This window comes from Lepus europaeus, chromosome 20 (assembly GCF_033115175.1).
Source record: "Lepus europaeus isolate LE1 chromosome 20, mLepTim1.pri, whole genome shotgun sequence".
Classification (NCBI taxonomy): Eukaryota; Metazoa; Chordata; class Mammalia; order Lagomorpha; family Leporidae; genus Lepus; species Lepus europaeus.
The window spans coordinates 19,164,126-19,190,110 of NC_084846.1; the positions used below are offsets into that span (position 1 = coordinate 19,164,126).

Sequence of the window (25,985 nt, forward strand, 5' to 3'; positions counted from 1 at the left end):
CCAGCTCTTCGTTTTCTGATCTTTTGTAATTTTTTGATTCAATTTTATTTCTTCTCTAATTTTAATTATTTCTTTTCTCCTACTAGTTTTGGGTTTGGTTTGCTATTGTTTTTCTTGATCATTGAGTTGCATTGATAGCTCATTTATTTGATGTCTTTCCAATTTCTTGATGTAGGTGCCAATTGCTATAAACTTTCCTCTTAACACTGTTTTTTCTGTCTTCCCTATGTTTTGATATGTTGTGTTGTTGTCATCATTTGTTTCTAGAATTTTTTTTTTATTTCTCTTTTGATTTCTTCTATGACCCACTGTTCATTCAGGAGCATGTTGTTGAGTTTCCATGTGTTTGCATATGTTCTAGAGATTCCTGAGTTGCTTATTTCCAGCTAGACTCCATTGTGGTCCAAGAAGATATGTGGTATGATTTCATGATTTTTTTTTTAAATTTAATTTGCTGGGACTTTATTTTTGGCCTAGTAAGTGGTCAATCCTAGAGAAAGTTCCATGCACTGGTGAGAAGAATGTGTATTCTGTGACTGTAGGATGAAATGTCCTGTAGATATTTGTTAGGTCCATTTGGTCTATAGTGTTGATTAATTGTGCTATTTCCTTCCTGATTTTCTGTCTGGTTAATCTGAGTATTGCTGACAGTAGGGTATTGAAATCCCCCATTACTATTTTTATTTATTTATTTGACAGATAGAGTTAGACAGTGAGAGAGAGAGAGACAAAGATAAATATCTTCCTTCCATTGGTTCACCCCCTCCCCCCCACCAAATGGCTGCTATGGCCAGAGCTATGCCAATCTGAAGCCAGGAGCCAGGTGCTTCCTCCAGGTCTCCCATGCAGGTGCAGGGGCCCAAACACTTGTGCCATCCTCCACTGCCCTCCCGGGCCACAGCAGAGAGCTGGACTGGAAGAGGAGCAACCAGGATAAGAACCCGGTGCCCTAACCGGGACTAGAACCTGGAGTGCCGGTGCCGCAGGCAGAGGGATTAGCATAGTGAGCCACGTGCTAACCTTGATAACACTTTTTATAAAGGCGGAAGATTAACCAAGTGAGCCACGATGCCCCTCCCCCATTACTATTGCAGTGGGGTCTATGTTTCCCTTTAAATCCTTTAACATTTCTTTTAAATAGACAGGTGCCATGTAAGTAGGTACATATATGTTTATAATAGTTGCATCTTTCTGTTGAATTGATCCATTAATCATTACATAGGGCCCTTCTTTTTTTTTTATATTGACCAGTTCAAATGCATTTTTATTTCACCATAAATTTACAAAATTTTTACATACTGTGAACTCTAAACACTTAGAGCATAATTTCATTTTGTATTTTTTCAAAGGAGGGAAAACCACTGTAACATTAATTAGAATTTTTCCTCAAATCAAGTTGATAAACTAATACTAATTAAATGTCATCTTCCACAGTTAGATAATGAGAAACAAAAATTAAATCCTAATTATGGATTTCTAAACTTAAAAGGGCAAATATATAAAATTCACCATTTCTTGTTATGTAAACAAAGTCATGTTTCTAGATAGTATATATGCAGTATAATCCTTTTTGAACAAATTTGACACAAGAAAAATACATTTATGTATACATAATATAGAAAAATAAGAATGTTTAATTTACAGTCAATGGCCATACCACTCTGAATGTGTCCTGTTTCATCTAATTTAGAACAGAGATTTTACTTTCATGGTAGGTTCAGATATAAATGTTTTTTGTTTTTGTTTTTGTTTTTTAAGATTTTTAAAAAAACTTTTATTTAATGAATATAAATTTCCAACGTACAGCTTATGGATTACAATGGCTTCCCTCCCCCCATAACTTCCCTCCCACCCGCAACCCTCCCCTTTCCCACTCCCTCTCTCCTTCCATTCACATCAAGATTCATTTCCAATTCTCTTTATATACAGAAGATCAGTTTAGTATATGTTAAGTAAAGATTTCAACAGTTTGCACCCACATAGCAACACAAAGTGAAAAATACTGTTTGAGTACTAGTTATAGCATTAAATCACAATGTACAGCACATTAAGGACAGAGATCCTACATGATATTTTTTAAAATTTGATTAATTTTCTATGCAATGTCCAATTTAAAACCAAGTGCTTTTTTTTTCCATTTTCAATTATCTTTATATACAGAAGATCGATTCAGTATATACTAAGTAAAAGATTTCATCAGTTTGCACCCACACAGAAACACAAAGTGTAAAAATACTGTTTCAGTACTAGTTATATTCTCCTCCTGCAGCGCCAGCACACCGGGTTCTAGTCCCAGTCGGGGTGCCGGATTCTGTCCCAGTTGCCCCTCTTCCAGTCCAGCTCTCTGATTACAGCTTCCAGTAATCTAATTAGTAGAGACCCTGGAAGGCAGCAGCAAATGCTCAAGCAGTTGGGCCCCTGTAACCCATATGGGAGATCTGGATCACAGGCTCCTGTCTTCAGCCTTCTTTTTCTCTTTTAACAGTTATTGTGTTAAAGTCTATTTTGTCTGATATTAGGATTGCTACATCAGTTCTTTTTTGGTCTGTTGGCATGGAATATCTTCACTTTCAGTCTGCATGCATCTTTGTTGGTGAAATGTGTTTCTTGCAGGCAGCAAATAGATGGATTTTATTTTATTTTTTAAGCCAGTCTGTGTCTTTTAACTGTAGAGTTGAGACCATTTACATTCAAGGTGACTATTGATAAATAATGGCTTTGCTCTGTCATTTTTTCAAAAATATCCCTATTTTTTGCTTTGAATTTTCTTTGAACTTTTACTGAGAGATTCTTTACCTTCTTTCATAGTGATGACCATGTTTCTGTGTTTCTGTGTGCAATACATCTTTAAGCATCTTTTGTAGGGCTGGAAGGGTGGTGACAAATTCTTTCAATTTCTGTTTGTTATGGAAGGTATTTATTTAACCTTCATGCATAAATGAGAGCTTTTCAGTGTATAGTATTCTGGGTTGACAGTTTTTTTTCTCTTAATATTTGGAATGTTTCTCGCCATTCTCTCCTAGCTTGTAGTATTTTTGATGCAAAGTCCACTGTGTGTCTAATTGGAGATCCTCTGAAACTAATCTGGCATTTCTCTCATGCACATTTTAGAATCTTTTATTTATATTTTACTGTGGTGAACTTGATTACAATGTGCCTTTGTAAAGATCTTTGCTAGTCATGTCTATTAGGAGTTCTACATGCTTCTTGTACTTGCATGTCCTTTCCTTTCTCCAAATTAGTTAAGTTTTCTGTTATTATTTCACTTAAAAGGCCTTCTAATCCATTTTCTCTATTCACGCCTTCAGGAACTCCTAGAACTCATCTGTTGTGTTGTTTGATAGTATACTGTAGATTCTCAACAATGTTTTTTAGTTTTCTAATTTCCTCTTCTTGTTTTTGGTTTGACTGTATAATCTCCTGTGCTTTGTCTTCTAAGTCTGATATTCTTTCTCCTGCTTTACTAATTCTGTTAAGGCTTTCCACTGCATTTTTTATTTGTTCTATTGAATTTTTCATTTCATTTTGATTTCTCTTTAAAATCTCAATTTCATTGGAGAAATTTTCATGTCTTGTACAGATTTCAGTAGTTCATACATTTGCTTCTGATTACTTCTTCCCTGAGATTGCACTCTTCACTTTTTTTAAACTATCTTCTAGACTAGAGTGGTAAGTTCCCTCCCTACTCTGCCATCTTGGAAACACCTATTAACATGTTACTTTGCTACAGTTGCTACAACTGATAATCTCATTTTGCATTTCTTCATACATTAATATGAATCAATATGGACTAGTATGTAGCATCTGGTACATTTGTATAAGCTAACTTCCACACTTTATTTAGATTTCACTGACTGTTTTTTCTGTGGGTTTTTTTTCCTAATACCCCTTTTCTGGTTTTTTGGCCCCATCTGGAATGCAGCACACTTTTAGTCAGAAAAGTAACAGTTTCTCAGATGGCCCTTGTATTTCTTGAGCTTCATCATTTTGAGGAATACTGGCTGGGTATGTTGTAATGCGTTCTTCGATTTGGATTTGACACGTCTTTTCTCATTGGTAGAATGAGGTGGTAGATTTGAGAAGGAAGACCATACAGGTAAAGCATCCCTCTCATCACATATTGACAAGGTGCTTTCCAATAACATGGTTACCACTGACAAGGTGAACTTTGATCTGAGATCAGCGTGGCCAAGTTTCTCCCTCTGACATGTCCTTTTCTCAGTCAGCCTATACTCAAGGATGGCAGGGGTGTGGCTAGTTAAGCTCATTCACACATCTACAATATGTAGAGCTATGAAAGTATTTACATACATATAACGTGTAGATATAGCACAAAATCTGCATATATTATTTGAAATTCTTTAAGGAAAGTTTTTTTTTATTTATTTGTCCTTATTGATGTATTTATTCAATCATTTATCAACATCAAAAGAAAGTGATTTTAAAGATATATATTTCATATTTTGGGTTAAATCCCAAATTATGTCATATATTTTGTTGGTAAGTTTCAGATTTTATTCCATTAAGAGCTTCTTTATTTCAATTCCTGGGTCTCCTTGACATACTGTATTCTTTTATTTTTCTATATCTGTGTTTTAAATATAAAACTGTAACATTCAAATAATTTATCTATAAAGTTACAATGAAATGTGAATCCTGGCACTATTATAAATTACATAATGTCCATGGGTAAACATATTTCATTATTTGCAAGCTGGTTAGACTATTATCCTTAAAGCATTATATAAAGATGTGTCATCAGAGATTGAAACGGTGTGAAAAACCTTACATTTCACTATGTAGTAAATAAAATGGCACTGTATCAATTGAAGCTATTTTGGGTGGATAACATTGAGCTCAGAATTGGCTAGAAATGCAACTATGATGGTTAGAAATTCTGGAAAGCTGAATCTGAACCTTTAAGTATTTTAAATGACAGATCTGCCACCTAATTTTTCTTAATAATGAAAGAAACACATTCTGAGATTAATTTCACTTTTCTTTCCACAAAACAATTTTCTCCTCAAAAACAGGAACCCAGGACCCATTTTTTACTTGTAAAATACATTGTTACCTTGGTAACTGCCAAATTATAGGTGTCATGTAAGAGCACTGAATGAGAGAAGCTTACATACAACGCAAAGAAAATATCAAGACCTGAAATCTGCACTTTGATTTTATTGTCTAGAAAGACTCATTGCCCACCATTAACCAACACAGACCCTCAAACTGTCTCTTTGGTATTGCAAAGCACATAGAAGTGCTAGCCAGGAATGCATGCTGATTACAATCCCCACCTTACAGGTCCCATCATGCAAACTCCCATTCCTCTCCTACAAGGTAATGGACCAACTGGCAATGCATTCTCAATGCTCATTTCCTTATTTCCATACATTTCTCTGTGTCCCTGACAAAGTGGTGTGAGGCTATAAAGAGAATTAATTCTGGTTTTGAACCTGCCTTTTGCATAGAGTTCCACCGGTCTGCAGCTTCATTAGAAGGAATCTCCAGGGTGGAGGTTACTATAAACCAAGGTTCAGGATCTGGACTCTCATTCTACTTTGGAAATGTGCATTCCTACACGATGCAGTGGACTCCTCTGAGACCCAATTTTCTGACCTTTAAAACAGATGATTTTTCCTTTTGTAATTCCTCAGGTAATTAACTCAACAACTGCATTGATTTCCCTGGAGTAACTTCAAATATAGCTGCATCCTTTCTTGGAGATATTCTCTCCAAAATGCAACTACTGGAGATTTGAGCTGTCTTTAAAGAGAGAGGAATATCATAAGTCTAGAGAGAGTAAATATTGTTGAGATTATTATTTTAACCAGTTCTATATTCAGCCCATTTTGTACAAGATGACAACAGACAGGATTTAACACTGCCATTTCTGAAGAGGGGAAGGTGTCCATGCCCCCACCCTGCTCCAACCCGAGTGCTATTACCTGCATTCCATGCACTGGAGTCAGGCTTCATCCAGTCTTGAGCAATGCGGCTATCAAATAGGCAATATCTTCTTCTTCATTTGGTCATTCAGGGTTTCATCTCCATCCAGGAGATAAAAGTGTATTTATTCCTTTTCAATACATATTGCTTAGAACTATGTTATAGTTCAACTGGAAATCATAGCCTTTAATACCCATGAGTGTGGTCTATCTGATAATAGGGTCCTTGGTGGTATAATTAGTTAACTTGTGATCATGCTGAAGCAAACTTGGGCAGTGAAATAGGGAACAACATATGAGGGCTGGAGTTCTGTTGTCATAGACCAGAAACTATCAGGACTTGGGAGAAGAACCTAGAACAGGTGCTGCCACCAGCCACCTCTGCCGTTGTGACTTCTGGCTCCAGAACTGGGAGACAATAACTTCTGTTTTTGTAAGATGCCTGGTGTGTGATATCTAGTTATTGCAGTCCTAGCAAATGAATACAAGTTTGTGGTATGGAGGGACCCAGATGGATTTCTTCTATGATCCATTAAATACCATGTATGAGGGTACTTTAGAAAGTTTGTGGGAAAGTGCAATTAAAACAAGTTCATTTAGATTCAAAAAATGTTGAACTCTATGCATAATGTTTTCATAATTTGCATTTCCCATGAGTTTTATGAAGACCCATTTAATCAGTATCACCACTGGCCTGTGATTTGTTTTACATGTGCTGTGGTTTCGTTACTACACAGGAAAGTATATTTCTGTGTCAGTTATGAGGCATTTGGTTCCAAGTACCTGTGGCATTAGTGACAATGACATTCAGATCTCTGATAGGAGTAATATTTGATCTAGAGAAACATGGGTTCATTTACAAGGCTCAAAGAAGAGAACATAAATGAGAAACAATCCTGATAGAGGTGTGATAGAGGAATTAGAAAGTAAAGGTTAGGAATTGGACCCTGGAGCCAGGCTGCCTGAGTTCAAGTCCTACTCCATCACTAGATATATAATGGAACAACAAATACAATCCTACAATTTTAGAATGAGAATTCTAATAAATTTTGCTATAAAGTTTGTTGTGCAAATGAAATGAATCAGTATACGAAACCATCTTAGGAGATGCCTGGTACCAAGAAAGCACTCACTGAATGGTACTCAATTAGCACCCCCTGAAAATGATCTAGAAGCATATAAATGTTCAGATATTATTTATAGCTTATAAATAGATCATTGATTATACACACATCACTGAGAATAAATCAACATTTATTGCACACATTAATAACTGACTTTCTAGTGCACTTCTCAGCATTCATTTTAGTGTTATGTATTTTATTAGCCAAGAAGAGCCAAGTAGGGATGATCTTAGGAAAGCAACCAAGTAAATCAGGGTTGCTCAGTGGCTTGGAACAACTTTAGACCTAATGGCTGCTTCTGGAATTCATTTTTCTTATTATTTCCTTAAATGAGGATACTTTACAGCCAAACTTTTTGTTGTGCCATACTGTACTAATTGATATAATATGATTTTTTAAAAAACTAAAGCAAAGGAGACTGTTTTTTCCCCAATATGTGTGCTTGGCACCATTTTGAAACATCAATTGTTAGTAGACATATGTGTTTATTTCTGGGCTGTCTACTCCAATGGCTGATGTGTCTGTGTTAGTGGCAATACCTTGCTAGTTTTGTTACCATATCTTTTTTTTTTTTTTTTGACAGGCAGAGTGGACAGTGAGAGAGAGAGAGAGAAAGGTCTTCCTTTGCCGTTGGTTCACCTTCCAATGGCTGCCGCGGCTGGCGTGCTGCAGCCGGCACATCACACTGATCTGAAGCCAGGAGCCAGGTGCTTTTCCTGGTCTCCCATGCTGGTGCAGGGCCCAAGCACTTGGGCCACCTCCACTGTACTCCTGGGCCACAGCAGAGAGCTGGCCTGGAAGAGGAGCAACCGGGACAGAATCTGGAGCCCCGACCAGGACTAGAACCTGGTGAGCCAGCGCCACAGGCGGAGGATTAGCCTATTGAGCCGTGGCACCGGCCTGTTACCATATTTTTTAATGTATTTGAAAGTATAGTAGATTGAAGCCCCCAACTTTACAGTTTCTAGTCAAGATTGCTTTGAATATTTGAAATATTTTGTATTTCCATATAAAGTTTAGGATCCTTTTTTCTATTTCTGACATTTTGAGAGGGATTACACCGAAGAACAGATCACTTTGTGGAGTATGGACATTTTAATAATGTTGACTCTTCAAATCCATGAGCATAGGATATCTCTTCATTTATTTGTGTCAGCTTGTTTCGTTCATCCAGTGCTTTATTTTTCAGTAGACAGATCTCTGATTTCTATGACTAAATTTACTCCTAAGTGTTTTATCATTTTGGCACTTTTTAAAGTGGTGATTTCTCAATTTCTTTTTCAGACAGAGCATTTCTATTACAACATGCACTGCTGATTTTTCTAAGTTCATTATCTTGCAATCTTCCTGAATTAATCAATCAGCTCTAGCAGTTTTTTAAGGGGTCACCAGGATTATCTATATAGGGGAATGGGTCTTTATAGAAGAATCAATTCAAAATGTCTTGACAACTTAATGTAAGAACTGAAACTATAAAACTATTAGAAGAAAACAGCAAAAGTTTCCATGACCATGGTTTGGGCAGATATTTCTTATAGATTACTCCCAAGTTACAGGCAATGAAAACAAAAGTAAAGGAGACTGCTTTTACCTAAGCAGCTTCTACCCAGCATAGGAAATCATTAACAGAATGAAAAGACAGCCCATGATTTGGGACCAAATCTTTACAAATCAAATATTAGATAAATCACTCATATCCAAACTATACAAAGAATTCATACTATTGAGTATCAAGGAAACAAATAATCCTACATTAAAATGGTCAAAGTATTGGAATAGGCATTTCCCAAAAGAAGAGATACAATTGACTAATAGAGATCTGAAAAAAATTTTAATGTCACTTATCTTGAGAGAAATGCGAATTAAAACCTCAATGGGTTTTAATTTAACACCTTACACCTGTTAAATTGGCTGTTTAAAAAAATATGAAGGATAAAAATGTTGGGTGTGAAGGAAAAGGAACCTTCATACACTGTTGATAGTGCTATAAGTTGATACAGGCACCTTACAAAACAGTATGGGGGTTCCTCCAAAAACTAAAAGTAGAATCATCTTCAGCTCTGTCAATCCCAGTACTGGATTTACTACACCCCAAAGAATTGAAATCAGTGTTCTGTAGAGATGTCTGCAGTCCCATGGACATTGCAACCTCATTCACAATAGTCAAGCTATAGAAACAATCTAAGTGTCCGTCAGGGGACAGACAGATTTTAAAAGTAGAATCTTGTATAGACTGTAGAGACTTTAAAATCAAGTAAGCACTGTCGTTTTTAACAAGATGGATGAAACTGCAAAACATCATGTTCAGCCGGCGCCTTGGCTCAACAGGCTAATCCTCCACCTAGCGGCGCCGGCACACCAGGTTCTAGTCCCGGTCGGGGTGCCGGATTCTGTCCCAGTTGCCCCTCTTCCAGGCCAGCTCTCTGCTGTGGCCCAGGAGTGCAGTGGAGGATGGCCCAAGCGCTTGGGCCCTGCACCCCATGGGAGACCAGAAGCACCTGGCTCCTCCCATCGGATCAGCACAGTGCGCTGGCCGCAGCGCGCTGGCCACGGCGGCCATTGGAGGGTGAACCAATGGCAAAGGAAGACCTTTCTCTCTGTCTCTCTCTCACTGTCCACTCTGCCTGTCAAAAATAAAAAAAAAAATTAAAAAAACACATCATGGTCAGTAAAATAAGCCATGCACACAGTGAAAAATCTGGGTGCTGCATGATCTCACTTACATGTTTAAGCTGTAAAAGTCAAACTCATAGAAGTAGAGTAGAATTTTGGCTATCAGAAGCTGTGTGAGGCTAGAAAAGGGGAGATGCTGGTCAGTGGGCACAAAATTATCTTTAGGAGGAGTAAATTCTGGTGTTCTCCTGCACGATAAGATGACTGGGGTTCATGCTATGGTTAATGATGGTGGAGGGCATGATTCAAGATGGCTACAAGAGAGGAATTCAAATGTTCTTATCACAAAGACATGATCAAGAGGTGATGCATATGCTAATTACTGTGTGTTGTTTCACAAGGTTTATATATATATATATATATATGTATATATATATATATATATACATGAACATCACATTATACCCTATACATAAATATAATTATTATTTGTTAATTCAAAATTATAAAAACCCAAATTTTTTACTTGGACATACAGAAGAGGAAATTGATTTTCTAAAAGTTTCTGATGAAGTCTTTACTTGTATATTTCTGAGTTGAGATATGTTGCCAATCCGTCATCTTTCTAGTTTTGGCAGTAAGTGAAAAATAGCCAGAATTTTCCCACATTTCTGGATACCTCAGAGCAAGTTCTTGGTTCACACAAAACAACTACCATTGGAAAACATAACTTGCTCCTTGTGTGTCTGGCTTTACTTTGAAGAAAGACATTTTTCATGTCTGGCCTTACAGAAGAGAAGGAAGCATTTTAGCAAAACACCTTCTATTAGTTTACTTGGAGGAAACAGAAACAGTTGAGACTTCAAAAACAAATTATAGCCTCACATTTATTCAATTTCACACAGCTTCAACTTACCCAGGAAGTATATATCTGGAAGACAGATTGTCTCAGTGCTGTGGATAAGTTATAGTCTTCAGAACTGTGATGTGCTTGGTGTCCAGCCCACATAATATTAACCTCTGCAAAACACATAATTTGAAATGAGCCATGAGAAGAAGAACAAAGCGACTTCCATTTCCAGTTATGTCTGCTGCTGTGTTGAGTGTGGAAGAAAAGTCTGGAACATCTCTGAAAAAGCTAGCCAATACAATTATGATTAAAATAAGCCACCTCAAATCATTTTTGGAACAGGGAGTGTATAGATTATAAATAAATTAAAAACTGGAACACAGTAAATATGTTGAGTGTACATGATAATAAGCAAACACCTCAAGTGAGCTGAAATGACTTCCAAAATTTACACTTTGTCAACATAAAACACCATGATAGATCATAAAAGCTAACCAGGAAAGTTGTAACAATGGATAGCAATGATTTTCCAGTATATAGCATACTTCTAATTAAAGAAGAAATTTATGATGGGAGAAATTGGTAAATAATTTTGGAGTGAGATAATATATAATATTATTTCCTGGTGACTTTTTGAGAAGTCTCAAAAACTGTATATAGAAACAAGAAGCAACACATAATAACACCGGGTCCTAAGATTTAAAGTTTCATCTTTGTTTATCAAAATACATTAGCTCTGGGGCTGGCATTGTGGCGCAGCGGATTAAACCCCTGGCCTGAGGTGCCAGCATCCCACATGGACACCGGTTCTAGTCCCGGCTGCTCCTCTTTCGATCCAGCTCTCTGCTATGGCCTGGGATAGCAGTAGAATATGGTCCAGATCCTTGGGCCCCTGCACCCGCGTGGGAGACCCAGAAGAAGCTCCTGGTTTCGGATTGGCACAGCTTCAGCTGTTGCAGCCATCTGGAGAGTGAACCAGCAGATGGAAGACCTCTCTGTCTCTACCTCTCTCTGTAACTCTTTCAGATAAATAAAATAAATACTTAAAAAAATTACACTAGCACATAGTTATATATGATCCTTCCCATACCTTACCAAAATACTATACCATTTCTACAGCTTGCCCACATAATTGCTCTGTGTCTTCCTAATGAAGAAAGATGAACGTTGCTTATTTTCATCAAGCATTGCAGACAGCCTTCATGCTGCCTTGCAAATCTTATGTACCCAGCAGAATTGATTATTTTTCCCACGATAACCATGACAATATAATAGCCACCTACACAGACAGAACAGAAGCGGATAAGTCATTCCTTATTCTGCCCACAGTTTTCATTCTGTTGAAATGTTTCATTTCCCAACAGCATTACAGATCAAAATGCCATTATGTTCTATTCAGTTTAAAAATATATATATGTCTTACTTAAACTAACTGACATTTAAATGTTACTACATATCAAAAAGTGAGTTCATCATGTGATATGATCAAAGTATTCTTGACAGTAAATATGAAAATGAAATCTTTTGAGCTTGAGTGATTGGGACTGGAGCAGTAGGTGTAATCCTGGGAATATCAGGGCATTGGTCTCTATAATTGCCATGCGCTGATAGGCAAAATGTCAGAAGAGTAACATGTATGGTGCAGAACAGAGTGTGTTGCTGGAGATTATTATGAAGATCATGTATACATATTTATAAATTCAATATGGGTGGGATTTTGGATTTTTCATTTAGGAAGTCAAAGCTCTCTGGACAATCTGTGTAGACTGTTACCAAGCCAACTTTGCAAAAATAGAAGGATCTTGGGAAACAAAGGATGACTTCATCGATACAAGAAGGACCAAATTCTGTGAGCGTGAGGAAACTGAACAGGATTAGAAATAGAGAGCCCCATCACATTTCATCTCTATCAAAATCATGTATCTTCAGGTGGGGAAATCATCTTCATTAACCATTAGCAAATTTGTGAGCTTTGGTCCTAGCTGTTTAATGTTTTAAGCAACTTAATCATTCCTAAAAATTGCACTGCCTTTAGGAAATTTAGCAAAATGCCCTTACATAAATGAGAACTAGGACATGACAATGAACTCTAGAAGCACCCAGGTCTAATCTTTGAAATAATCTAGCTCCTAAATCTTTGACTTCCAGATTTGCCTCTATGGCTGTGAATAAGAGACACACACAGACTCTTGTGGTGCTTTGCATCCCCAGGTATTTTGTGAGAGTTGTTTTTTAAGCCATAAACCAATTTCATTAATCTCCTAATTTTTTTCAACTGCTTATAGATTGAGCCCCTACCATTTTCTCCATAGAACACAGCCATGACTAACCATTTCTGAACCTGTGGTTTCAATACCTTTGTTGCAAATCAAAATGGTGTCTAGTTTTTTGGGGTCCTTTCAGGATTTGTTTTCTAAAACTGTTACAAATGCATGCACCCACTGAGCTTAGAATGGGACGAGCTGTTCAGATGTGGTTTAATTAGAGGATAATAGGACATATTAGGGTTACTTCCTTTTACCCTCCACAGAAGCTCCTGGAGGAACAAAGGTGGAGGTTAAAGACCTGTCTCTCTAGTTGTTTTAAAAGCATTGACTTCCTATCACAAACTGTGTGTAACACAAGCCTTCCTGCAATGAAGCACAGCTGTATAAACAGGGGAGAGAAACTGGATCCTACTGCCTTACCTCTGTCACTTTCCAGAATTGGGAAAAACAAAAGAGGAATATGGGATTTTCCCCCACAGTCTATATTCTGCTTATTGGAAGCAAATGATTTTCTAAGAAGCTTTTTTTTTGAAAATTGCTCCAATAGCTCTTTTGTGAACTAAATGAGAAAAAGTTAACAATTTATTTGTTCATCTTCACTTATTCTTGAACTCCTTGAATTGAAACATTTGTTCTAAAGAGTGAAAACAAACATTAAGGAAGAAAAAGGAAAGATACTATTCTGAATAAACTACTTTTCTTGAAAGACAATATAATTATAGATTTCCTCCAGTCATACTATTTTTATTTTCCTATAAAAAATTGCAGATTATATATGCAAATGATAAGTTATTACAGCTTTTCCATAATCTAATTAGAGACAATTATGCTACATTCCTGAACTAAAAAGTTAGATTTGTATGAATTTATTTTATTAATACACTGGCCTGTAACTCCACTCATTTGCCCCAATGTAATGTAATATTTGTATGTGTGTTATATTCTTTAATTTGTTAACTGTTTTCAATATTTTTCAGTGAAGGTGTAAGTCACATACAGTAAAATCCACCCTCCTAAGTGGATTTTTCAGCTCTGTAAGTTTCCAGCAAACAAGTAAAGCTGTACAATCAGCAGCACCCCAAGACACAGAGGACTCTGCTCACCCCAAAAGTTCCCCATCCCTGCCCCCAACCCCCACCTTTGTGGCTGTGTCCGGAAGGTTCTTTCAGGGCTCATGGACCAGATGGTGAGATTCTGAACTTTGAACTGAAAATGCAATGGGATGGAACTTCAGGAGCCTTGGGAGAGGTGAGTGTCTTCTGAGTGTAGAGAAATATGAGCCCCTGGGGTCTGGAGGGCTAGCTGGGGGCAACAGCCTCTGTGAGACGGCTGCCGGCCAAGCCTGTCCACTGACATCCATGCCTTTTATGATGCCATTTCTTTGAGCATGAGCTGGGTTTAGTGGCTCCCTTCGTGGAAGCAGAATTTGGGGAAAGGCTATGGGCTGTCACTTCCGATATTAGGTTATAAAAAGACAGTAGCTTGTGCCTCAGGAGCTCTGTCTCATGTTATTCCAGGCTCTGTCTGAGGACATCAGCTGCCAGGCTGCAGGCTGCTCTCTGGAGAGCAGTGTGGTGGGGCATTGGGAGAAGATTCTGGTCAACCAGCCTGGCTGAAACGAAGAATCCCTGTTCAAGCCCCAAAGAAACGGAATCCTGCCACCAATCACATGAAGTGAGCCTAGAAGGAGCTCCACCCCAGCTGAGCCTTCAGATAACATTGCAACCTTCAAACAGCTGAACTATTTAACTGTGTCATTATGAAAGACCTCGAGCCAGAAGCATTCAGCTAAGCCGTGCCCTGATTTCTGATCTACAGAAACCAAGACAACATAAAGGGTCCTTGCTTTCAGCTGCTTATTTGCTAACAAAGGAGCACAGGATTAACACAGTGGTTATTCCAGAATCCTCCATTCTCAGTCCCACCATTCATCGGTTGGTTTTCTTTCCTTACAGTTTTGCCTTTTGGAGAACATCATATAAATGCAATCACAAGGCCCTTAGCTTTTGCAGTGGCTTCTTGCATTTAGCATACTGCGTTTGAGACTCCTCCATTTTGATACCTTTTTATTGCTGAGTCATATTCCATTGATATGAGCATACCATGGCTTTATTTTTACCTATTCACCATTCAATATAAATTCCAGTTGTTTCCATTTTTCAATAATTGTAAACAGAAACTTCTATTAACATTATCATTGAGGTTTTCTGTGACTGAGGTTTTGTTTCACTTGGTAAACACCAGTTATTTTTCAGAATTACTGAGTTGTATAGTATGTTTACATTTAACTTGTGAAGAAACTGTCAAATTATTTTTCAAAATGATCATGCATTTTTGGGTTAGCATCTGCAGTGTGTGAGAGTTCAAGTCCCTCTATGTCTCTGGCAGCACTTGATAGCATGAATTTTATTATTCATTTAATTGCTAGTCACTATAATATGCTTATAGTGTCATTACATTGGAATTTTAACTTTAAAAAATTTTAAAACTTATTTGAGAGGCAGAGAGTTTCGTAGCAAGGCAGAAAGACATACAAGGGGAGAACTTTCGTCTGCTGGTTCACTTCCCAAATACCCACAATGGCCAGGGCTGGGTGAAGGCCAAAGTCTACAGCTGGGAACTCAATCCAAGTCTCCCATCAGTTGCAAGAATTACATTACTTTGGGTGTCACCCCTGCTCCCTAGGGTCCACATTGGCAAGATGTTGGAGCCAGCTGTTGAACCTAGGTATTCCGATATGGAAAGAGGGTTTCTTAACCAACATCTTAATTGTTAGACTAAGTGCCCAACCATTACACTGAAATTGTTTTTAAGATTTATTTATTTTTTATTAATTTGACAGATAGAGTTAGACAGTGAGAGAGAGAGAGACAGAGAGAAAGGTCTTCCTTCCGTTGGTTCAACTCTCAAATGGCTGCTACCGCCAGCGCTATGCCCATCTGAAGCCAGGAGCCAGGTGCTTCCTCCACCCCCCATGCAGGAGCAGGGGCCCAAGCACTTGGGCCATCCCCCACTGTCCTCCCAGGCCACAGCAGAGAACTGGACTGGAAGAGGGGCAGCCGGGACTAGAACCTGGCTCCCATATAGGATGCTGGCACCACAGGTGGAGAATTAAGCAAGTGAGCCATGGCTCTGGATCCTATGTTTTATTATTTGAAAGGCAGCATTACAAAGAGACGAGGAGAGAGATAGAGAGAGAGAAGAGAAGAGGGAGAGAAAGATCTTCCATCCACTGGTGCACTCATCAAATGACTGCAATGGATAAGGCTTGGATAGGCCAAAGCCAGGAGCCCAGAGATTCTTCCTAGTGTATCATGTGGGTGCAGGAACCAAAAGACTTGGGATATATTATGCTGATTTCCTAGGAGTATTAGCAGGGAGCTGGATCAGAAGAGAAGCAGCTGGGTCTTGAAATGACACCCATAAGGGATACCTGTGTCACAGGTGGAGGCTTAACAATGCTGGCACCTCACACTAAAATTTTAAATCACATTGTCATACTGGCTAATGACAATAATTGTCTCTCCATATACTTATTTTCCACCTTTATACCTTCTGTTTGGGGTTTTGATTCAAAATTTTTAATGATTCATTTATATATATTTAATTTATATATAAATATTTAATTTATATATATATCATTTATATATATTTAATATTATATATATATATATTTCAGAGGCAGAGAGAGAGAGAGACAGAGAGAAGAGAGACTTCATCTGCTAGTTCACTCCCCAAATGATTGTTACCATCCAGGGTTGGGTCAGGCTGAAGCTAGGAGCCAGGAACTCCATCCTGCTCTCCCACATGAATAACAGTGGACTAAGTACTTGGCCCATCTTCGCCTGCCTTCCTGGGTGCATTAGCAGGAAAATCTGGAAACAGAGTATCTGGGACCCAAATGGGCACCCCCATATGGGATACTGGTGTTAATTAACCCCTGTTAATTGTGTTGTTTTTTCTTTAATTTTTGAGAGACCTTCATATATTCTGCACCCATATTTTATTAAATTTGTGATTTGCATATTTTTTATCCTAAGTCATAGCTTGACTTGATTTTCTTAAAGATTATTTATTTGAAAGCAGAGTTACGGAGAGAGAGAGAGGTTTTCCATCCACTGGTTCACTCCCCAAATCGTCGTAATGGCTGGAACTGGGCTGATTTGAAGCCAGGAGCGAGAAGCTTCTTCCAGGTCTCCCACATGGGTACAGGGGCCCAAGGACCTGGGCCATCTTCAACTGCTTTTCCAGGACATAACAGAGAACTGGATCAAAAGTGGAGCAACTGGGACTAGAACTGGTGCCCATATCGGATGACAGCACTGCAGATGGAGTCTTAACATACTAGGACACAGTGCTGGCCCCTTGACTTAGTTTATAATGATATCTTATAAAAAATAAAAGTCTTAATTTTCAGTGAATGCAAATTATATAATGGAAAGTTTAAGATTTTTTATTGTGTATAACAAATAACAATAGCTACTTTGAAGAAATTTTTCAGAATATTAAGTTTCTACATGTGTCCAGAACTGTCTATATGTCCTACACAATGAAAAAAAAAATCTAAATAAGTATCTTGCCTCCCACTTTGTCAAGCACGAAATGGAAAGAAGTGATCTTGCGATTAATCTGAGACCAAAGCCAAGTGCTATAAGGAATTTTCACAGTTCTATGAGCCAGCTCCAAGGGCATCCTTGCCATGATGGGGTTACCTTTACTGATAATCTGAAAAACTCCCAAGTTATTATGGAAGAAGTGTTTCCATAATACCTTCCAAATGGTAGTGATGCTTGGCACCACTGAAGGCATGTTAGTTACACTTTATGCAGCTTAAAGCATATTATGCAGAGACTATGGAACCTGACCACATAGGACCTGTGTCTCTCTTAGTTTGACTCTGCTGTAACAGAATGCCTGAGACTGAGTAATCTATACAAACAGAAATGTATTTCTCACAGTGCTGGACAAACAGTTAAGCTGTATTTTTCCCCCAATGTGTCTTTTACTCGATATAAAAACAAAATTTGTATGGCAGGCATTTGGCCTGGTCGTTCAGATACTATTTAGAATGTCCATGTTCCCTATCAGAGTTCCTGGGTTCAATGCTCAGCTCCACTCTACTCTTGCGAATGCAGACCTTTGAAGGCAGCAAAGGTTGGGTCCCTGCCACGTATGTGGGAAAAACAGAAAAGCATAAGAAGAAAAGTGAATCTATGGACTCATGTTGTGGCCCAGCAGATTAAGCTGTAGCTTGTCATGCCAATACCCCACACTGAGTGCTGGTTTGAGTTCTGGCTACTGTGCTTTGGATCCAGCTTCCTGCTAATGGGTCTGGAAAAGCAGTAGATGATGGTCCAAGTACTTGAGACCCAGCCACCCACATAGGAGACCAGGATGGATTTCCTGGCTTTTAGATTTAGCCTGAACAGATGGAAGATTTCTCTTTTTCTATCTCTTGTCTGTCTCTCCCTCTCTATCTCTGTCACACTGCCTTTCAAATAAATAAGTAAAACTTTTTAAAAAGGTGAATCTGTGAAGAGAAAGGAAAACGGGATATATTTCAAACCAAATGAGACAGGGAAAAGCCACAATGTAATTTGCCCCCATATGCAATAAGCATACTATGCATGTATTGTATATCAGTGTGTTTATTTGTTAAGATAGACAAATTGTGGGGTGGTGCCTTGGCATTGTAGGATAAGTTTCCATCTGTGACACCAGCATACTATATGGGCACTGGTTTGAGTCCTGGCTGCTCCACTTCTTTTTTTTTTTTTTTTAAGATTTTATTTATTTATTTGAGAAGTGGAGTTACAGACAGTGAGAGGGAGAGACAGAGAGAAAGGTTTTCCTTCTGTTGGTTCACTCCCCAGGTGGCTGCAATGTTCGGAGCTGCGCTGATCCGAAGCCAGGAGCCAGGTGCTTCTTCCAGGTCTCCCACACTGGTGCAGGAGCCCAAGCACTTTGGCTTTGGCCATCTTCCACTGCTTTCCCAGGCCACAGCAGAGAGCTGGATTGGAAGAGGGGCAGCCAAGACTAGAACCGGTGCCCATATGGGCTGCTGGCGCTGCAGACGGAGGATTAACCTGCTGCGCCATGGCACCTGCCCTGCTGTTCCACTTCTGATATAGCTCCCTTCCAATGGATTGGAAAAGCAGCAGAGGATGGCCCAAGTGCTTGGGTCCCCGCACCTATATTGGAGACCTGGATAAAGCTCCTGGCTTCAGATTGGCCCAGCTCTTGCTGTTGCAGCTATTTGGGGAGTAAACCAGCAGATGAAAGACCTCTCTCTCTGTCTCTCTCTCTCTGTAACTCTGCCTTTCAAATAAAGAAATAAATCTTTTAAAAAACAGAAAATCTAAAATAAGATAAACAAATAGTTATGAAAATATACATGGATCATATTACCTTCCATATTATATTACAGATATGTGCTATGGTGCTAATGGATTTTTATGGAGAGATTAGAAAGAAACATTGTGCTCCATTTTGCATCCAACATTAAGAGCACATTGAAATTTACTGTACGTCATCAACCAATACATTCTCTGCAAAACTTTCCACCTATGAGATAAAGTAGTTTCCTATTGGCCTAAGAAAAACACAGTGTAGGTTTTGACTTGAACACCCACTCTGTTGCAAGGTTATGGTCAAGGTTGACTGACAAGTACTAATTTAAGTGAGACAGTCTGCTCTCAGTATACACCCTCCCTTGTCTTGCCCCATCATTCTCCACTAATAACGCTACACTACCAGGTACTTTGTGTATTGATACCAGCAAGTTATCTCCTAGACTTCTCTCTCCTCAACTCAGGCTCATCATCTGCTAGAGGAGCCTGACATATTTTTGATAATCAGGGCACTATTCTCAACAGCTAAGATAGGGAATCAACCTAGGTTTTCTTCCAGAGATGAATGTGGTATATAGAAAATGCACTGTATATACCCAATAAAATATTATTCAGCTATAAAAAATGGAAATCTCTCATTGGGAGCAAAATGGAGTGAAATGGAAGGCATTTTGTTAAGTGTCATGCTCTTCCTCCTGCATGGAAGTTAAAACATATTTGATCTAAGCATAGAGTAGTGGTTGCTAAGGGCTTGGAAGGGCAGTGTTGGAGGGAGGGAATTGACTAAAGGGGAGCAGAGCACAGGCAGATGGGAAGAGTTCCACAGTACAGTGGGGTGACTGTAGATCACAGCAACCTATCAGGTACATATGTTATGAGCAAATAGAAGAGAAGAATTTAAAGGCTCCAAGTACAAATTACTAATGACAGGAAAGCATTAATTACCCTGGTTTGATAGTACACACTGCAAAATTTTGCTATAATATCAGAGTACTCCATAAATATGTATAATTATTTAGTGTTTATCAGAAAGTTTTGTAAATGTTCAAGAGCTAGAAATGCTAACTCAGTTGGTTTGATCATCATACATTGAGTAAAAGTATTGACTTATCCTACTACATCTCATAATAATGAACAATTAAAATAGCAAAAGGTTACCAGTGTAATGTTTTAAAAATAATAAACACAGATTCTAGTGCATTTGGTTCATGATCATAGCAGCATAGCTCACCTTGTGACCTAGCCTTGGTGTAGTTAGAGATTTTATCACGCTCACAACCACATTCAGCTGACATGGATTTAACACAAGAACTCTTCTTCCAGAATATTCCACAGAACAGATTTGTCATCCATACCGACTGGAGTATCACAAAGATGAGGCAGCAATGGGGTCAAAGATCTGTCTTTTTGCCAACAAGGTTAGCCAGGACTGGCAGGCACCCCCAGGACACCCTTTCTGGTGCAGCAGGTGCACCAGCAGGAGACACCATGAGCAGCCATTGTACCATGTTGGAACAATGAGAACCAAGAATAAATAACCTGTGAAGCTTGAAAGGAGAACAACAGGAAGAAGGGAACAGAAGAGCCAATCAATGATTGTTAGAAAAGTAAGGGAAAGTATCAAAATCTCTGGGTAGAAAGTGGTTTCAGGGTCTCCCTAATGGGCCTCCTGCAATGAAGTAGGTTGTTCCTGTCAAGAACAACAAACACCTCCCAGGGGCTCCTTGGCACCCCTTTGAAAACTTCCTATTTGTCTTACCACTTCCCCTTGTGTTTGGAAACTAATTGTTAGCACTTCATAGCAAAGTATCCTAGTTTTAACCTTAGAATTTTTCGGTGCTACTAAATTTGCAAGGAATAAGGTTGTGGGTTCAAGGAGAGTACAAGACTGAATCAGACCCGAATGCCACATGGAGACAGGACAGCCTGTGCTTCTGAATCCTGTCCTATAGATTAGCGTTGTCACTGGCCTTTGCAGAAGCAATCAGCACCACTGGTAGATTTCTATCTGTGCATTGGGAACTGTTATCTCTCACCCACAGGACATAGAATGGTTTTGCTTCTTTCTTGCATGACTTTGCCCTTTCCTCTACTCCTTGTTCAGTGCTGCCTCTATCTGAATGCCTGACTGATTGCAAAGGGAGGCTACCAAAGACTGTCAGATCTTGTGCCACTGCAGGAAGAGGTCTCCTGCGACATTCTTCATCCTTTGGGAACTGAGAGAGAGGTACAAGTAATCATGCAGGAACATCTCTCCCAATATCCTTTATTGAAGATGTAAAAGTTATTTTACTTATTTGAGAGAGAGAGAGAGAGAGAGAGAATCTCCCATCAGCCATGTTACTCCCCAAATGCCTATGACAAGTCTTGTTTGTGCCAGGCTCCTGGTCAAAACCTGGATCTGTGAACTCAATCCAGTCTCCCCACATGAGTGACAGGGACTCAAATGCTTGAGGTATCATCTGCTGCCTCCCAAGGTCTGCATTAGATGGAAGCAGGAATACAGTGTTTATGCAACCAGGGAGTCCTACAGGACAGTTTAACCACTACTCTGAATGCCCCACCACCGATAATCTAATAGGGTCACTTTATCTTGACACCTTACACCCTGCAACTAACACACTACACTGTTGTTACATGCACTCAAACCTAAAAGCTATTTATTGACTAAATTATTTATTTTCTGCCCACTCTCTTGGTTTATGATCTTGTAATGCAACACTGTGTCTTCACTCATTCTTCCCGACCTTCATCAAGACTCCATTCTTGACTTTCATAAATCTCCTGTGTTACTGGCAGCATCTTTTTCCTGCCCCACCCCTGCTCTCCTCATGGCCTTTCATGCAGTGAGCCCATGCTTGCCGAGTGAGTCCTTGTGTGAGACACACTGCCTTCCCCGCCCTAAACATCCGGTGTCAGTATGAGCACACACCAGCACCATGGGCCACTCCCAGCATGGCCCCAAAGAGCTAGGAAGAGGTGCATATTTGTAAAGGCTGAAGAGGAATAAGAGTAATAGCTTGTGACAAAAGGAGATTACCTGAAAAATCCTTTTTCTCACATCCACTCATTCTCTGGGTGTTTTGAACACCTTAGCACTGTCACAGTCCCCTACCTTTGTGCCAGCTGTCAAAATGTTCTCCATCTGTTAAGAACCCCTGTGTATCTCATTTTCTTCAGGAAACTCCTAGTCCACCCAGTTACAATTATTAATTAATAATTGATTAGTGATATAGAATTGATTAGGATTAATAATTAACCTTTATCCTCCGCTGGCAGGTCTCTGGCATCACAAACACTGTTATTTTGTGTTCTTCACTATTTTATAAGCTTTTTTTTGTGAATGGTGACTTAATTATTCCTCTTTGTATTTCTCAGCACCCACCAATATGTTCCTGTGTAATAGACACTCCCACAGATTGCTGGATTAAATATATGCTTATCAGAAAAATTGGTTCACTTAATTATCAATAACCAAGTCACACAACATATGTTTTTTGCTAAATGCTTCTATTTTCATGAACAAAGTCAACCCTTTGTTTGCTTCCCTTCACAGTGACTCCACCCCCCAAGTCACATCTGAGCATTCCATTTCACGATACATGGTCTCTTGACCCTCCCTTTCCTTAATTTGTTTTCATCTTAAGCATCTTCAAAAAGCAGATTATTTATTTCCTTACCTCCTATTCATTCTTAAGCTTGCTGTTACCATCTCTTGACTCTTTGCAAAGTCATTATTGAGCTCCTCCTTGCCAAAACCAAACGCCTTTTAAAAAAATGTGTCAACCTATCTGACCTTTCAGAAACGTTTGACCATTGCTTCTGTTTTGAAAAATCTGTTCCTTTGGCTTCAATAACATCCCTTGCTCCCAGCTCCCCTCAGCTCCAACTGGGTGCATTTCCCTCATCTTTTCCCTTGTTCTCATCCATCCTTAAGGGACTAATGCTTATTTTTCCTAACAACTCATTCTCCTTGTTTTTGATGGCTGTGCTATCAGATAATGAATAACCACTGCTCTAATAGTTCATGGCTCCCAGATCCGTAGCCTGCAGCTCTCCACTGACTTCCAGACGTGAATTTCTTTTGTGAGTCCTGTGCATATTATTCCTGTGCCTCTGCAGTTGACTTCCTGCCTGATCCCTGGTTTTCTTTCTTGCTTAATGGATCATCATTGTTTTGATCACCCAGGCGAGTACACTAACAGCCAAGGAGGGTCTCCAAAACAGAGCTGGATCAGAGTGGTATTTGTATCCTCTGACCTTTCCTTAGGTATTTATACAGTGCTTAGCACATAGTCAGAACTAAAATCAATATTCTTAATGAATACTGTCTTATTTATTTTGCTTGGGAGGTAGACAGATTGGCAGAGAGGCAGAGAGGAGGGCCTAAAGAGCACCCATCTGCTGGCTTATACCTCAAATGCCCGCAATGGCCAGGACTATGCCTAGGGACACAGCCAGGCACCAGAAACCCAATCCACCAAACAACTTAAGCAATCACTCCTGCCTCTGAAGGTGTAAATTAGTAGGAAACTGGAATGGAAGTCACAGTCAGAGCCAGGAATGAAAACCCAGGTCTCAACCAGCATCATAACTGCTGTGTTATGTGCTATGCCCCGAAAGAATACATTTTTACAGTGACTTCACATTAGCTTATAGTATTGTCTTCTAATACACTGTAGCAAATACGTATAAAATTTTGGTTTCATTCTTCACAGGAAAACAAGAAAAGAAACATGGGGTGGCAAAAGCAACATGGAGAAGCAATATTTGTGAAAGTCAGTAATAAAATATGTGGTTTCTTTTAGAAATCAAAGACATGTTTTAGGGAAATTTATTTTAAAAAAGGTTTATGAAGAACCCTGGAAACTATAATGCATATATAAAATTTGTTAAATTCTGAGCTAGCTCTCCCACTGGAAGATCCTTCCCTCTAATTCCACAAAGTGTCATCTCCAATGTGACACTGGCTGTGTTGCTCTCCCTCTGGTCCAGGGGTTTGACTATCACACTTGGGGCCTGACCACCTACAAGTTTTTTTTTTTTTTATTTTTGACAGGCAGAGTGGACAGTGAGAGAGAGACAGAGAGAAAGGTCTTCCTTTTGTCGTTGGTTCACCCTCCAATGGCCGCCGCGGTAGCGCGCTGCGGCCGACGCACTGCGCTGATCCGATGGCAGGAGCCAGGTGCTTCTCCTGGTCTCCCATGGGGTGCAGGGCCCAAGCGCTTGGGCCATCCTCCACTGCACTCCCTGGCCACAGCAGAGAGCTGGCCTGGAAGAGGGGCAACCGGGACAGGATCGGTGCCCCGACCGGGACTAGAACCCAGTGTGCCGGCGCCGCAAGGCGGAGGATTAGCCTAGTGAGCCGCGGCGCCGGCCACCTACAAGTTTTTTGTAGACGTCTTCATCATTCTCAGGACATCACTACAAGAGTTCACCCTGCTTGTTCATAATTAAGCTTATCCCATGTTAGAATTAATCACTACATGAAGATATGCATGGGTTTTGGTGTACTTTCATGCTTGGGAAATTCATGAATGTGATTCTTCACTCTTTGAATCATGTTTTCTTCTCTGTGGCATCAACCATGAAAACAAAAAATGGCTTCACAGAACTCCTGAATGATTTGCAAAGCCCCGGGTACAGAGGAAAAAGATGGTCAAACACACAGAGATGTCCCCATGGCCCTGCTGCCTGTGATCTCTGCTTATTCTTTATCTGAAGGACATCAGTCCTGTCTCCCAGGGGCTCCTCCTTCCCTCTCTTCGCATTCCAAAGCTGCATAGACCTATCACAAATAGGACTTAATCCTACTGCATCAAAAACCAAAATAAATTACCTTTGTGACTGAAAACAATATTCTTCCCTGAGAGGACCACTTTATATTTAAACACAATTTAAAAATCTACTTTTTGGAAACATTTAATGATGTCATCAGCTTCAGGAACTGTTCCATTGTAAATTATTATGGATGTGGTTAAGATTCATTGCCTTGATTCAATGTAGAAGAGAATGAGGCAAAATTCTAGCAAGTTCTAAGCCCTGTGTGGAACAATCTAATCTTGGAGCACGAATTTGAGTAGCTGCGAATCTATTAACAGGTAATGAGACAAATTGATATTGATCAAAACAATGATATAAACACCTTTCTCCAAATAATTCTGTTTCTCTGGGATCACCTTGCATGAAACTTGGTCAAACAACAAAACAGCAACTACAACCCACCACTCTTCTGGTGTTAGAGAATTGCATACCGTGATTTCCCAGAATGATGTCACATTGGATGCTGCAGACCATGTGAAACACATTAACTGCGACCAAATTAGCATTTTTCTGTAAGGCCAGCTGATACGCACATGTCACACATGAAATGCACCCGAAACTTGAGATACAATTCAACGATTCTCAAATGTTATGCTATAAATCATTTAATCCTCTTTAATATCCACCTTATAAAAATGACATTGCTCTCTGGTTATTTCTTTAGTGAACCGACATGAAAAATCTCAGTAGATTCACTGCGTGTTTCCCCCTGAGGAACTTACTAGGAAAATGCTTTGGTGGCATTTCTTTTCTTTCTTTCTTTCTTTTTTTTTTTTTTTTCTTGTTCATTGAATAATGCCTCATTTGTTCTTGTTTAAAGAGTTCTTATTTTCATGTGTCCTGGGCTGTCTCGAGGCAAGATTGATGTCCATGTCACTGCTAGGAAGTGCAAACTGTTCAGCCCCACTGCAGTCCAAGTCCTCATCCTCTTGCCCGGCAGGACACCATAGATTTTGGCAGTCGTAGTTCAGAGGGCAGCTCTGTGGTGGCAACAAGCGATGCCAAGTAAA

General features: G+C 39.3%; 1 protein-coding gene across 1 annotated transcript in view; it reads right to left on the minus strand.

Moving 5' to 3' along the window:
* The window catches only part of AGMO (alkylglycerol monooxygenase), a 363,458-nt gene that overhangs the window by 229,911 nt on the left and 107,562 nt on the right, over positions 1–25,985 (minus strand). Inside the window, exon 4 of the mRNA XM_062178333.1 lies at positions 10,602–10,705. Coding sequence (XP_062034317.1) covers positions 10,602–10,705 — 104 coding nt within the window. The remainder of the gene's footprint in view (positions 1–10,601; positions 10,706–25,985) is intronic.